Source organism: Aythya fuligula, chromosome 1 (assembly GCF_009819795.1).
Source record: "Aythya fuligula isolate bAytFul2 chromosome 1, bAytFul2.pri, whole genome shotgun sequence".
In the NCBI taxonomy this organism is placed as follows: domain Eukaryota; kingdom Metazoa; phylum Chordata; class Aves; order Anseriformes; family Anatidae; genus Aythya; species Aythya fuligula.
In genome coordinates this window covers 81,764,717-81,778,370 of record NC_045559.1, presented here as the reverse complement: position 1 = coordinate 81,778,370, position 13,654 = coordinate 81,764,717, and the positions used below count along the sequence as shown (strand labels likewise).

The 13,654-nt window shown below is 44.5% G+C and overlaps 1 protein-coding gene across 1 annotated transcript in view; it reads right to left on the bottom strand.

Moving 5' to 3' along the window:
* Positions 1-13,323, bottom strand: part of LOC116490542 (M1-specific T cell receptor beta chain-like) — a 101,250-nt gene extending 87,927 nt beyond the window's left edge. Inside the window, exons 1-3 of the mRNA XM_032189858.1 lie at positions 13,281-13,323; positions 12,663-12,821; positions 3,635-3,935 (exon numbers count right to left, since the gene is read on the bottom strand). Coding sequence (XP_032045749.1) covers positions 3,635-3,935; positions 12,663-12,821; positions 13,281-13,323 — 503 coding nt within the window. The remainder of the gene's footprint in view (positions 1-3,634; positions 3,936-12,662; positions 12,822-13,280) is intronic.
* Between the last annotated feature and the right edge of the window lie 331 nt (positions 13,324-13,654).

Here is a 13,654-nt window from a genome sequence, read left to right as displayed (position 1 = left end):
GGTAGAGTTCTGATGCCAAGCAAGGTAAAACCACCACAGAAACATATTAAATGTTTGTAGTTCCTATCAGCTAGAAGAACCTTGGAACATTTTGTAGCATCATCTTCAGGAGTCTTTGAATCTGTTGTGTACAACCATTTTGGAGTAGAAGATGCTTTCTGTTTATCAGCATGTACTCAGGTGCTATACATCTCCTTGAAACATCTGAAAGAGTGTGGTGAACACTCAGGCAGCAGCATACACCTACGGGAGAGAATAGCAGTCAGAACATGAACTCTCCCCATCAACCCTGGCCCCCAGCCATATGTCTAAACTTTTCCTGGTGCAGAATTCCTGAGAGCTGTACTTGGGAAATGAAAGCAACCTCTTCCTAGGACTAGTTTTCTTAATGTACCAATGATATGACCTAGTGAGGCTATTTTAGTAATTGGGGCTCCTGTCTATACCATTTTTCTCAGTTAACAGGGTGTGCTGGGCTTAGTTTTCCTGGACCAGTCAAGAGAACAGATTGTTCTGGGTTCTGGTTTTAAATTCCCCTAACTCTAACTGGCACTGGGAAAGTCCATGAAAAAGCTGCAGAAGTGGACTATGTAGCTTTCTAAAAACAAATAAACAAAATAAAGTAAAAAGAAAAAACAGAGACAGGGAGAAATGGGAACAAGTGCAAGAGTAACTGGGGACTGCCAGGACTGGAGGAAAAGGAGAGGAGAAGAGCAGGGCTTGAAGGAACAAATACTGTTTTCACTTAGAGAGGTTTGTGCTCTATCAGATGCTTAGAGTAATGGTTGCCTGAGTCGGGGAACAGCACAATATACAAATGATAACAAACCACAGCTTTGTGTCGCATTGTTCTGGAAGTTCTTCTTGATTTCCTTCTCAGAATCTGCCCTCAAATACTTTTTTTTTTTTTTTCCTTTTTTTTTTCCTTTTTTTTTTTTTTCCTTTTTTTTTTTTCCTTTTTTTTTTTTTTTTTTCAGAAAAGTCAGGGCATCCTTCCCTTTAGAGTATTTGCAACTATTGAAAGTCACAGTCTTTCCTTCCCTGACCACTGCAAGTGGAGACTGTTTAATATCTTTGCCTGGTATGTTAGGGGACAAAAGAAGTTGGAGGACCATGGGGAGGATGAGTCAAAATGGAGGAAAATAAACTTTTATATCAGCAGTCAGAGTACATTCTCAACTAAGAGGGACAGGCATGTGGAGAAGAGAAGTTTGGAAACAGTCCCAGATCTCTGTCACTGTCCACCCACGTGTCAGGGCTTTCAGTGGGTAAAGAAGAAATTCGACTTTCCAGATGACATGTCAGACTTGATTCTCAAATTGTTGGAATGTCCTCGGGCTCTCACCTCTTACGTGGCTAGAGAACTACTTGTGCCACTAGTGAACAGTGCCATGAAGAGACAGCCAACAAAGTTGTTCCCTTTTTTGCTGACTGCATCTGACTGGGGCAGAACTTTTCACACAGCGGCCTTTGTAGTGCTCTGCATTGTTCTTGTAACTAGAACAGTGTTGGTGTCGCACCAATGTTTTGGCTATTGTTGCACAGTGCTTGCACAGCATGAAGGCTCTATCTCCAGTTCTGCCCCCCTACTGCCACCAAAGGTCAGTAAGCTGGGGGTGGGCAAGACTAAACTGACCAAAAGGATATTCCGTTCTATATGACATCAAGCTCAGCAATAAAAGCGGGGGAAAGGAGGCAAGGAGAGAAAGAAGAGGGTACTTCCGTTATGAAAGCATTCGTCTTCCTGAACATCCGCTACATTTATTGAGGCCCTGTTTAGCGAGAGGTTTTGTGGTACTTAGCTGTCTATCACTGTTAAACCACAACAGTCCTTTTTGGTTCCCAATGTAGGGCAACTTGAGGTAAGGATGATACTTGGGAGAGGTAACCAGCAATGCATGGCCTGGATATTGTCAAAGACTGTAATAATTCTGGGTTAATTTGTGTTCTGGTTTAGATGAAGGGACGAGGGGTGAAGTGTTCTGGTTCGTCCATCAAGCTTGTTTAGAGGAGGGAGAAGAGACAGCTCACCTTTGATACCCTTGTTAGTGAGCCACTAAAAGCAAAGCCAAGCATTCATGTGGCTGTTAAGTGTTGCTTAGCCTGTCTGCAAGAGAGGCACAGTTCTGATCTCATTGACAAAAATGTGGGACTGTCTGCAGACCAAAAAAATGCTCCCTGAATGTTGTACTGTCAGTCATTTCATCATTGTGCATTGGAGCTAACAGGCATGGACCTAGGGGATATTTGCTTGCCTGTGGAAATGACTTGGGACATCTTGCCAGAGCTAGTACATTTACATTCTTTTAAATGTAAACATATGTTCCATTCTCGAGAGACCTTCTCAATAGTGAAAGATGCCTATACCTCACAACTCAGAACTTGTGTCAGACAGAAGCAAAGATAGTGGAGACACAAACAAATGTGCTTAGTCACATCTTAGTTTCTTCAGTTTTCTGGTTAGTGAATCATATTCCCTATAGTTCAACCTTCCTGGCAGTACTTCCTAATTCACTTCCAAATTAAAGAAAGGGAGGTATCCCTGCCAGACTTCTTTTCCTGAAAGCAAAAACTGTGACTAGACATCACCACATGATGAGTCTGATTTTTCTAGTCTGCCAAGTGTGCCCTAGCTAGAGTCATCCTAAAGCTAGACTTAAGCTAGTCTTAACTAATACTGCTCTATGTTCTTTTCTGAATAAAGAACTTAGGGTGCCAAGAACATAGGATGTTGTAGCTGATTCTTTTCTTACTAACACTTTGATTGAAGTGGAGGTCTTTGATTGCAGTAACCTTCTTCGTTAGTCCTGATGTTGCTTCTTCCAACCAATATTACTGAGGTTTCACTTTTGCCTCCCTTTTTGTTTTTATCCCTCATGTATTTGCCCAAAGCTCTAGGGAGATTCATATCTGTCCCTTGGCCTTCAATAGTTTGTAGAAAGGACATGTGAGACCACCCAAAATCTGAAAAACTAGTGGGTGGTCCAAACCCTGCACATCTGTCTTAGTATTTGTGTGTGTGTGCAATCACAGGAACATGATGGGGATACCAGTAACTAATTAATTATTGACTTTAATTAATTTCCTGGCTTTAAAAAAAAAAAAAAAAAAAAAAAAAAAAAAAAACTTGGCTTTTCAGCTGATGGAAGAAAATCTATGTGAACTAATTCCACATCCTGCATGTCTGTGAGTTAATTCAACATGTAGAAAACAATAAGAAAAGGAAGAGGATTAAGGAAATTGGTGGGAGACAGGTGTCACAGAGGACAAAGAAGAAAGAGGAGGGGTACAGAGAGAAGACTAGAGAAGAAAGTGAAGAGAAATCTATGGATGACAGAGAAATGAGGAGAGAGCTGAGTACAAGAAAGCTAGGGCAAAAAGTGATTTGGGGATAGGAAAATACAGGGGAAAAAAAAAAGTAGAGAAAACTTAAAAAAAAAATATATAATAAAAAAAAAAACACTAGAGAACGAACAGAAGAGACAAAGTAAAACACCACTTTCCTTAAGTAGACAGAGCTGGAGGGTGAGAGCAGAAAATGGTTTTACTGTTAAATAAAGGGCTGTATGGGCTTGACACAGATCTCCTTTTTCAGGGAGAGGTTTTTGGTATGCTCCTCCAGCTGTTGTTTCACAGTGTATCTTGCTTAGCACAGAAATAAGTGCCTGAGTCATTAAGTAGGACATGAGTTGTCTCCAACGACAAGCAGCTGCTCTTAGTCCCACTACTCTGGAAGTGGTTTATGAATTCCTTTTCAATCTCTGCTCTGCCACCTTCCACTGAATTTACAATCAGCTGCAGAGTGGCATTCTTCCCGACAGGCAGCTTGTACCAGTACATGGTCAAGAGTGCACTCTCTTTTTTTTCTGAACAGTTCAGAATCAGAGCGTCTCCCTCATAGACAACTGTGTCTGGTGATTGCTGAAGGGCCCATCCTGAAAAAAAAAAAAAAGAAAGGAAATGTGAGGAGTGAAATAGTTTGAAAGGGATGCAAAGACACATCTGAGGGATATGGTTTAGTGGGGACTGCTAGCGTTAGGTCAGAGGTTGGACTCGATGATCTTGAGGTCTCTTCCAACCTAGAAATTCTGTGATTCTGTGATTCTGTGATCCCTGAAGTATGACATGGGATGGGGTGGTATAAAAATGTCAGCAAGGATATGGGACAGTGTCCCATTTCTCTGACAGAGACATATAGGAGAAAGAAAAAACAATTTCAAATGTACTAGAAATTAAATATGTATATTTAATAATAACTTAAGTGCTCTCAGTTGTTTTATCAAAATGCGGCAGAAACACTGAATAGATAGACTTGCTGAGTTTTCTGAGTAAGAGGCTGAGGAAAATCTTTTCACCTCATTCATTGTCCATATTCCCCCAGAAAGCCATGGGGAAAGGAGCACTGCCAACAACTGAGCACTGAGGCAGTAGCAGAAGAACCAATTAATATTCTGAAGGGAGAGGAAAATTTACTTACCTACAGAGACAAGGATGGCCACAAGAAACCAGCAGGGAACCATGGAGAAAGGCTGCCTTGTGGCAGCAGTGACCTTTCATGCAGAAAGAGGTATGATGAGGAAATGCTGAGGAAGGAATGGATGCACTGTGCTGGGGGGTGAGAGAGGGGGCGGAGCAATGTGAGACTGCCCAAAATGTGAAAAAGCTGTTGGCTGCCTAGGAACAGTAAGAAATACACAAAATAGTGTGGTACAAACTCTGCACATCTGTCTTAATATGTGTGTATGTGTGCAATAACAGGAACATGATGGTGATACTGGTAACTAATTAACTCTGAATTTCAGGAATGTCTATTTCTTAATTAACTGAGGTAGCATATAAGGTATATAATAATTGAGATGAAGTAGAAAGGAGAAAAGACAAAAACAGAAACAAAAGAATACACAAATGCAAGTAAGTCTGCTTGCAGTGGCCATGATTCAAGTCCACACATTGACATGTGGTATAGGATTTCAAAAAGGAATAATAGGCAGAGAGATAGGAAACTGACACAGAGGAAAAGGAGATGTTATATATCTCCCCACAGATAACACATGTTCATAAATGTGTGTTTATAAAACTCTGTGTGACTGATAAATTGAACATGTGGTGTGTGTGCATTGGGGAAGCTGTTGTGCTCAACCTGGAGAATGATGGCCTGCTTTGTTGTCCCTGTCATGTTGCTGCTTGCTTCTACACTGCAAGGTCCCTAGAACACTACTTTGCTCCAGTACCTGGAGTTAGGTCAAAGGAAGGTGACCATCTCAGTCACCACACAGCCTGTTGGAAGGCTAAAGGAAGATATCACAGATCTGTGTGTCTTGGGGGATCTTCATTCCGTTACACTCAGCTTCTTCACATCCTCATCAGTCCCCCATCTGGTCAGGCATTTCCCACACTAATAGGGAGAAGGGGTAATCTCCAGCTTGATGTGGCCTTGCATCCAGGGCCCACGTTCTTCCTCTGGCTCAACAGCCTCTCATGGCTTCCCTCAAGTACTCTGCACGTTCAATGGAATGGCTTTCCCTGGAATTAAATCCTAGCCTCAGGAAGAAGCCTGGGAGGGAACATCCTTCAGTAGCATTAGCTTTCCTTAAGAAATTATAAATGCCTCATTTTTCCTCATGTTTGGAAGTGCCTTGGTATGAGGATCAACTGCCTGGCGGCCTTTTCAATTCTATATCTGGTACCAACCCTCCATGCCCAACCCCACATGGCCAGATATTTGTATCTCCAGCCAAAGCCATGACTCTGTCTCCCTTCACCACGCCCCCCCCCCAAAAAAAAAAAAAAAAAAAAAAAAAAAAAAAAGAGGAATGCTAGGATTCAGCAGCATAATGTGCATTGCGTTCATCTTTAACGCTTTCCTCATCAGACCCTGATTATGTTGGAGAGTTGATACATCCTGAACCTTTCTTTTCTCTTCAGGATATACACTTTAGAAAGAAGAGATCAAAGTTTGGACAACTCTGGCCAATGTACTTTTTAAGTGGAAATGGAAATGACATGAACATGGACACCTCCTCCAGCTGCTCCAACTCAAGGACCAGTCTGCTTTGGCCAATGGCATCCAGCCAGTGCATCTACCTGGACTTCTCTAAGGCCTTTGACAAGGTCCCACATGACATCCTGATCTCCAAATTGGAGACAGATGGATTTGAAGGGTGGACATGAAACTGGAAACAGTGGATATGAAACTGGATTGAAGGTGACACTCAGAGACTAGTGGTCAGTTATCCTGAAGAGGTACAAACTTGTGCTGTGCTGTGCTGTACGTACAGCTTGGCCTTTCAGGCTATGTTGGTCGCACATTTCCCTTGGCCACAGAATGAACTCAGCTCATTGTAACAGAAAAGCCTGCAGGAAGCCCCCACTTGGTACCAGTGCTTGCACCAACGCTATGGCCTTGCCTTTATCTGACTGTTCGATAAGCAGTCCACATGCAAACATCCTTTAGGAATATAGTTGTTTCCTTGTAAGAAAACTTGCAATAGCTTGAAGGACCAAAAAGTTGGAACCTCTCTCCATGGATGGAAATTACATAGCATGCTGTGAGAGAAACCCTCTCTGTTCTGTCTGATGCTGTATCAACGCAGTGTGCTCAGCATCTGGAGGGAAGTAATATTTACTTGCTATCTACATTCCTTATTATTATTGTTATTCTATCTTTTTACAGGAGGTATTTCATTTAGCCATTTCTTGCCTGACTTTTCTTACTGAGATCTAGAAAGAAACATGCCCCATTTCTCTCTCAAACCCCCAACAGACAGGTGGCAGCATAACCTTTGAGTGCAAGAGACCTTGGTGCAGGTAAGAGAATCCTCAGCCTTTCCCCACTCCAGCCCACAGGGTCATATGAGATGGCTTTTTGAGACTGGCAACATGAATGGATTTTGAGAGATTGGCCACGACAGGATTACTGTAGTGTGAGCAATATAGCTCTGAGTGCATGCACAGGGTTCCACACAATCCTCACGCAGCAGAGCTGATACGAGATGTTAGACTCCAAGATGGGAAACATCCAGAAAAGAGGGTGGGTAAAATCTGTGACAGACTTCTCATCTTGCAAAGAAACATCTGCATATGAGGTTTCTCCATGCAAAGCACCATCTCAGCCAGTGAACAGGACCTTGTTTTGTGAGCTTTCCTCTCCAATACCAGTGTGCCTATCGAGTTCTGCTGTTGTAGTTCAGCTGTCATTCTGGTATCATCAGTGAGGCAGACACTAGTACACTTATCCATACACTTGGGATAAATCTCTGGCTGCTTTGGCCTTGATCACTGAGTCCAAGCCTCTGTGCACCCTGAGTGCTCTCCATGATTTTTTAACCACATCAAGTGCTACCGCTGACTCAATGACAGAGGTCAGGTTTTCTCCTCACATGCTTTTTGGCAGAACCAGCACAGCAAGGTTCCGAGCAGAGTTCAGTGCAGAAAAATTCCTTTCTGGAAACACAGAATCACTAATGTTTGAGTTTGGAGGAATCTCTGAAGATAATCTATTCTAAACCCTGTGCCAAGCAGGAACACCTAAAGCATATTGTGCATCATGGCATCCAGGTGGGTTTTGGATATCTCCAGAGCAGGAGCCTCCACAACCTTTCTGAGCAACATGTTACTGTGCTATCACTGTCTTGTAAAGAAGTGCCATCTCTGTCACCAGGAAGGAGCAAACTGGGGAAAGCACAGGCATGAGCTGGAAGGCTGTGTATACAAACTTCCAGTCCTTCCCAGTACTGAAGAAAGATGGAAAAAAGTGGGTAGAGAAAAGGTGGACAGAGAGGATTAGAACAATTGTCAGAGGTGAATATAATGTAAATGAGACCAAAAGAAGAGGGAGGCAGGGAGTGGAGAGGGAAGGAGAGAAAGAAGGAAAGAACCTGAGGAGGAAAGGAAGGCTAGGGAGCAGAGACAGTAACAAGTGCAAAAGTATTGTTCTGCCTTGTGCAGTGCAGAGGAGGAGGATAGTCGTTCACTTTTGTGCAGGAGGAGGTTTGTGCTCAGGTGCCTCATCAACCTACCCACTGTGTTTCACTTTCAGCACAGTAATAAATGCCAGAGTCATTGAGAAAGGCACCCTCAATCGAGAGGGTCATCCCGTCTCCTTGTATGTCACTGCTCTTGAAGTGGCTTTGGAATGCCGCTTCAACACTTGCTTTGCCACCTTCTATTGCAGTAGCCACTAGGATCAGCCCAGAGCCATTTCCCAAAGGCATCTTGTACCAGTACATAACTGTACTGGAGGACTTCATTTTGGAGCAGGTCAGATTCATGGTTTCTCCTTGCCATATGACTGTGTCTGGCGACTGTTCCAGAGCCAACACTGGAAGGGAAAAGGAGAAGCATTAAGGAGGATGGGGAGAAATGGATTGATGGAGAGATGAGGAGAGCTACTCAAGCACAAAGCAGGGCAGGACATGACTTCAGACACGATGAAAAAGCATGCACTAGGCATGGTGTGTTGTTAGAAAGAAGGATGAGAAGGAACAGGACAGGCTAGGGAAAAGGGGAAGGAATGGCATACTTCTTTAGATCAGTGTGTGAGTTTCCAATATCCAGGTGAAAGGCAAGAAATATTCTTGGGCAGCTTGTGTCCTTAGACAAAATACTTGGGTGCTGTGCACACAAGAAAGAAATAGACATTGCAGGAGGCTCATGGATTCTTGCCCATCTTCTTCAACGTCTGTCCTTACCACAGGAAGCTTTGGGAAATAGGCATCCAGCTGAGTCAAGCAGCACGGGAATCTATGCAGGTGCTAAGGGGGTTGTTGAGTTCACTTACCCACCGGGGCCAGAAGGGCCACAAAGAACCAGCGTGAAACCATGTGAAAACACCTGTCCTTCCTGTTCCTTTCAGGGACCTGTCTTTGTAGCTGCTCAGAGGTATGTGACAAGAAAGTACTAAAGGAGGATGAGACACACTGGGGCTGGGCAGAGCAATGAGAGGGCATGAAAAGTGAGAAAGGATTGGCTGGCTGAGAACGCTGTGGAATGACGCATGCAATTACAGGAAAGTATAAACCCTGCAGAAAACGGTGTGGAGCAGGGGAGGCTGGCAGTGGACAGATAAGAATATGCCGAGGTTTCATGTGGAAGAATACCCTTTCCTGGCTGCTTTCCCCAGACCTGTTTCCTGCATGAAACAGTGATTCACATTGCAGTGAGTTTCCCTTACACTGTATCAGACTGGGGAACATTTCGTAAATCCACAAAGGACAGTGGGATTCAGTCCCATCTGCCCCACATCATAACTCTCCTGCTGGGATCAGAAGGGGCAGGAAACAAACAACCCCCTTCCCTGGCTGCTTTCCCCAGACCTGTTTCCTCCACAGAGGGATTGAAGAGACAAGAGACGCTCAGAGTCCTGTGCATTTACGCACTTCAGAAACTGGAAACTTGGGAAAAAGGAAGTCCATTTGCAATATTATATGGGAAGCTTTATGCTGTAAATTTGACTGGGAAACCTGATCAGGTGCATGTAACTGGGAATCAAGCTCCTACAAATTATGTTTGTCTCTAGCAAAAACTTTGGGTCTTGTCCACTGATAAATACTTATATTAAGGGCACCAGTTCTGGTGGATGCACTGGCTCACTCTTTCTCTACTGGAGATCAAGTTTGCCTGCAAACAAGGAGTTTGGTTTTATATTTCTCCCACATCTGACTTCCCAAAATTTCACAGGGCCTGGCCACACAGATTGCACTATTGTATCTTCTCTGCTCAGCCCTATGCTGTTCATGCCATCTTCGTGCCAGGGAGCGTCCCATCATTTTGCCTGCTCTGGGCTATCAAGGGCCTCTGCGTGAGGGTCATCGGCTTCTCACTAGACCTGTAGAAGAGCACCTCCACACTTCTGCTTTCCCATTGCCTACAGCAGGGCTTCTCCTTATAGTCTGCCTCCTTCAGTAAGCACTGTGGGACTATTAAAGAGTGCTTGTGCAGCTCTGTGAGAAAGCTATTAACTTCACAGGAACCGTGTGGGTCTGGAAGGAAGGAAGAAACAGCACAGAAAGTGGGGAGGGGCCGTTGGCCTTGGGAGAGAAGTGAAGAAATGGAGTTGGGGAAGACAGAAAGATGAGAAAAAACTGCAAGGGAAGAGAAAGATACATCCTCCCTTAGGGCAGGCAGGAGTGTGAGTGCTGTCTTCTGCGTAATACGTCTGTTGGACCACATCCTGTGAGCATACCTCTCCACACATTGTGTGTGTTTATAAAAACACTGTGTGAATAATAAATGGAACATATGGTGTGGGTGCATTGGGGAAGCTGTTGTGCTCAGCCTGGAGAATGATGGCCTGCTTTGTTGTCCCTGCTGCCTGCTTCTACACTGCAAGGTCCCTAGAACACTACTTAGCTCCAGTACCTGGAGGTAGTTTAAGGAAGGAGACCATCTCAGTCACCGCACAGCCTGTTGGAAGGCTAAGGGAAGATCTCACAGATCTGTGTGTCTTGGGGAATCTTCTTTCCGTTATGAAAATGGAATACCTTAGAGTATTCCCATCTAGTCTCAGGTAAATGTTTTTTTGTTAAATATAGGGCTGTATGTTCTTGAAGCTATATAAGCTTCATGGCTTCCCTCAAGTACTCTGCACGTTCAATGGAATGGCTTTCCCTGGAATTATATCCCAGCCTCAGGAAGAAGCCTGAGAGGGAACATCCTTCAGTAGCATTAGCTTTCCTTAAGAAGTTACTAATGCCACATATAACTATATATTTGGAAGTGCCTTGCTATGAGGATCAACTGCCTGGTGGCCTTTTCAATTCTATATCTGGTACCAACCCTCCATGCCCAACCCCACCTGAACAGATATTTGTATCTCCAGCCAAAGCCACGACTCTGTCTCCTTTCCCCTCGCTCCAAGGAAAGAGGAATGCTAGGATTCAGCAGCATAATGTGCATTGCCTTCATCCTTAACCCTTTCCTCATCAGACCCTGGTTACGTTGGAGAGTCAGTACATCCTGACCCTTTCTTTTCTCTTCAGGATACACCCTTTAGAAAGAAGAGATCAGAGGTAACTTCAATGTCTATGGATTCAAGCCAACAGAGCTCCCAGTTCAGGCAAGGGATGTGGAAACATGCCCAGCATATGCTGGGTTTGGACAACTCTGGCCAATGTGCTTTTTAAGTGGAAACGAAGAATGACGTGAACACGGACACCCCCTCCAGCTGCTCCAACTCAAGGACCATTCTGGTTTGGCCAGTGGCATCCAGCCCAGTGCCAGGGGACCCGGAGTATCTGCTCAGGTTGGGAAACGTGGCTGCTGCTTTCCTTTTTGCACATGTTCAACCGGTAGCAAAGCTGAGCATGTATCCCAGAGACACACAGATACACACACACAGACTGGATGTTGACACAACTAGTCACACCCGCTGCCTTGGTGAAGGGCTACCTTCAACAACATTTACACGCCATCATGTAAACATAGACACAGACAACCGAGTTCCCTTCCTCCTCTCTGGCTGGTAAAGATAGAAGTTCATAGTGAAGACACACATAAAGTTCTTTCTATGTTCATAAACACACATACCATTGTGGATCCTTAGAGTACCTGGCACAGCTCCTCTGTCCACCCAGCACTACTGCACACATCCTGGGCACTCTTACCTGCTCCACAGTCACCCTCACATTGGTTAGTCCAGCTTGAAGTTCACCGCAAACACTCACACACTCTCACACTTTTCCCTCTGGCATACCACTTTCTCAAGTCCACCTGGGAGTACCAGTATAGACCCACAGCTAGCCTAGCTCTGAGACCTCTACTATTTGTTGTCTAGTCCAGCTTAAAGTTTGCTAGCAAATAAGCAGGAACAGCAGGCTGGGGAAGATGCAGATACTTGGCCCTACACAGAAAGAAAAAAGAAAAAATTAATTATAATATCACAGAATCACAGAATTTTCTAGGTTGGAAGAGACCTCAAGGTCATCGAGTCCAACCGCCAACCTAACGCTAACAGCCCTCCACTAAACCATATCCCTAAGCTCTACATCTAAACGTCTTTTGAAGACTTCCAGGGATGGTGACTCCACCACTTCCCTGGGCAGCCTGTTCCAGTGCCTCACAACCCTTTCAGTGAAGAAGTTCTTCCTAACATCTAACCTAAAACTAATAATATTTGGAAAGACTATAATATTTGGAAAGAGAGCTGTCAAATGGACAGGGAGAGTAGGGAGGTTTGATGAGAGAAGCCAGAAAAATGGACTTAAATGAGAAGAAGGGAAGTCTATGGAGTGAGGATTGAGGAGAGCTGGAAAAAAGTTGGGGAGAAGAAAGGAGGCAGAAAAGGTTAGACTAATTGTCAGAGGGGAATATAATCGAAATGAGACCAAACAAAGAGAGAGGCAGGGAGTGGAGAGGGAAGGAGAGAAAGAAGGAAAGAGCCTGAGGAGGAAAGGAAGGCTAGATAGCAGAGACAGTAATGAGTACAATGGTATTCTCCTGCCTTGCGCAGTGCTGAGGAGGAGGATAGTCGTTCACTTTTGTGCAGGGGGAGGTTTGTGCTCAGGTGCCTCATCAACCTACCCACTGTGTTTCACTTTCAGCACAGTAATAAATGCCAGAGTCATTGAGAAAGGCACCCTCAATCGAGAGGGTCATCCCGTCTCCTTGTATGTCACTGCTCTTGAAGTGGCTTTGGAATGCCGCTTCAACACTTGCTTTGTTACCTTTTATTGCAGTAACCACTAGGATCAGCCCAGAGCCATTTCCCAAAGGCATCTTGTACCAGTACATAATTGTATAGGAGGACTTCATTTTGGAGCAGGTCAGATTCATGGTTTCTCCTTGCCATATGACTGTGTCTGGCGACTGTTCCAGAGCCAACACTGGAATGGAAAAGGAGAAGCATTAAGGAGGATGGGGAGAAATGGATTGATGGAGAGATGAGGAGAGCTACTCAAGCACAAAGCAGGGCAGGATATCACTTCAGACACAATGAAAAAGCATGCACTAGGCATGGTGTGTTGTTAGAAAGAAGGATGAGAAGGAACAGGACAGGCTAGGGAAAAGGGGAAGGAATGGCATACTTCTTTAGATCAGTGTGTGAGTTTCCAATATCCAGGTGAAAGGCAAGAAATATTCTTGGGCAGCTTGTGTCCTTAGACAAAATACTTGGGTGCTGTGCACACAAGAAAGAAATAGACATTGCAGGAGGCTCATGGATTCTTGCCCATCTTCTTCAACGTCTGTCCTTACCACAGGAAGCTTTGGGAAATAGGCATCCAGCTGAGTCAAGCAGCACGGGAATCTATGCAGGTGCTAAGGGGGTTGTTGAGTTCACTTACCCACCGGGGCCAGAAGGGCCACAAAGAACCAGCGTGAAACCATGTGAAAACACCTGTCCTTCCTGTTCCTTTCAGGGACCTGTCTTTGTAGCTGCTCAGAGGTATGTGACAAGAAAGTACTAAAGGAGGATGAGACACACTGGGGCTGGGCAGAGCAATGAGAGGGCATGAAAAGTGAGACAGGATTGGCTGGCTGAGAATGCTGCGGAATGACGCATGCAATTACAGGAAAGTATAAACCCTGCAGAAAACGGTGTGGAGCAGGGGAGGCTGGCAGTGGACAGATAAGAATATGCCGAGGTTTCATGTGGAAGAATACCCTTTCCTGGCTGCTTTCCCCAGACCTGTTTCCTGCATGAAACAGTGATTCACAT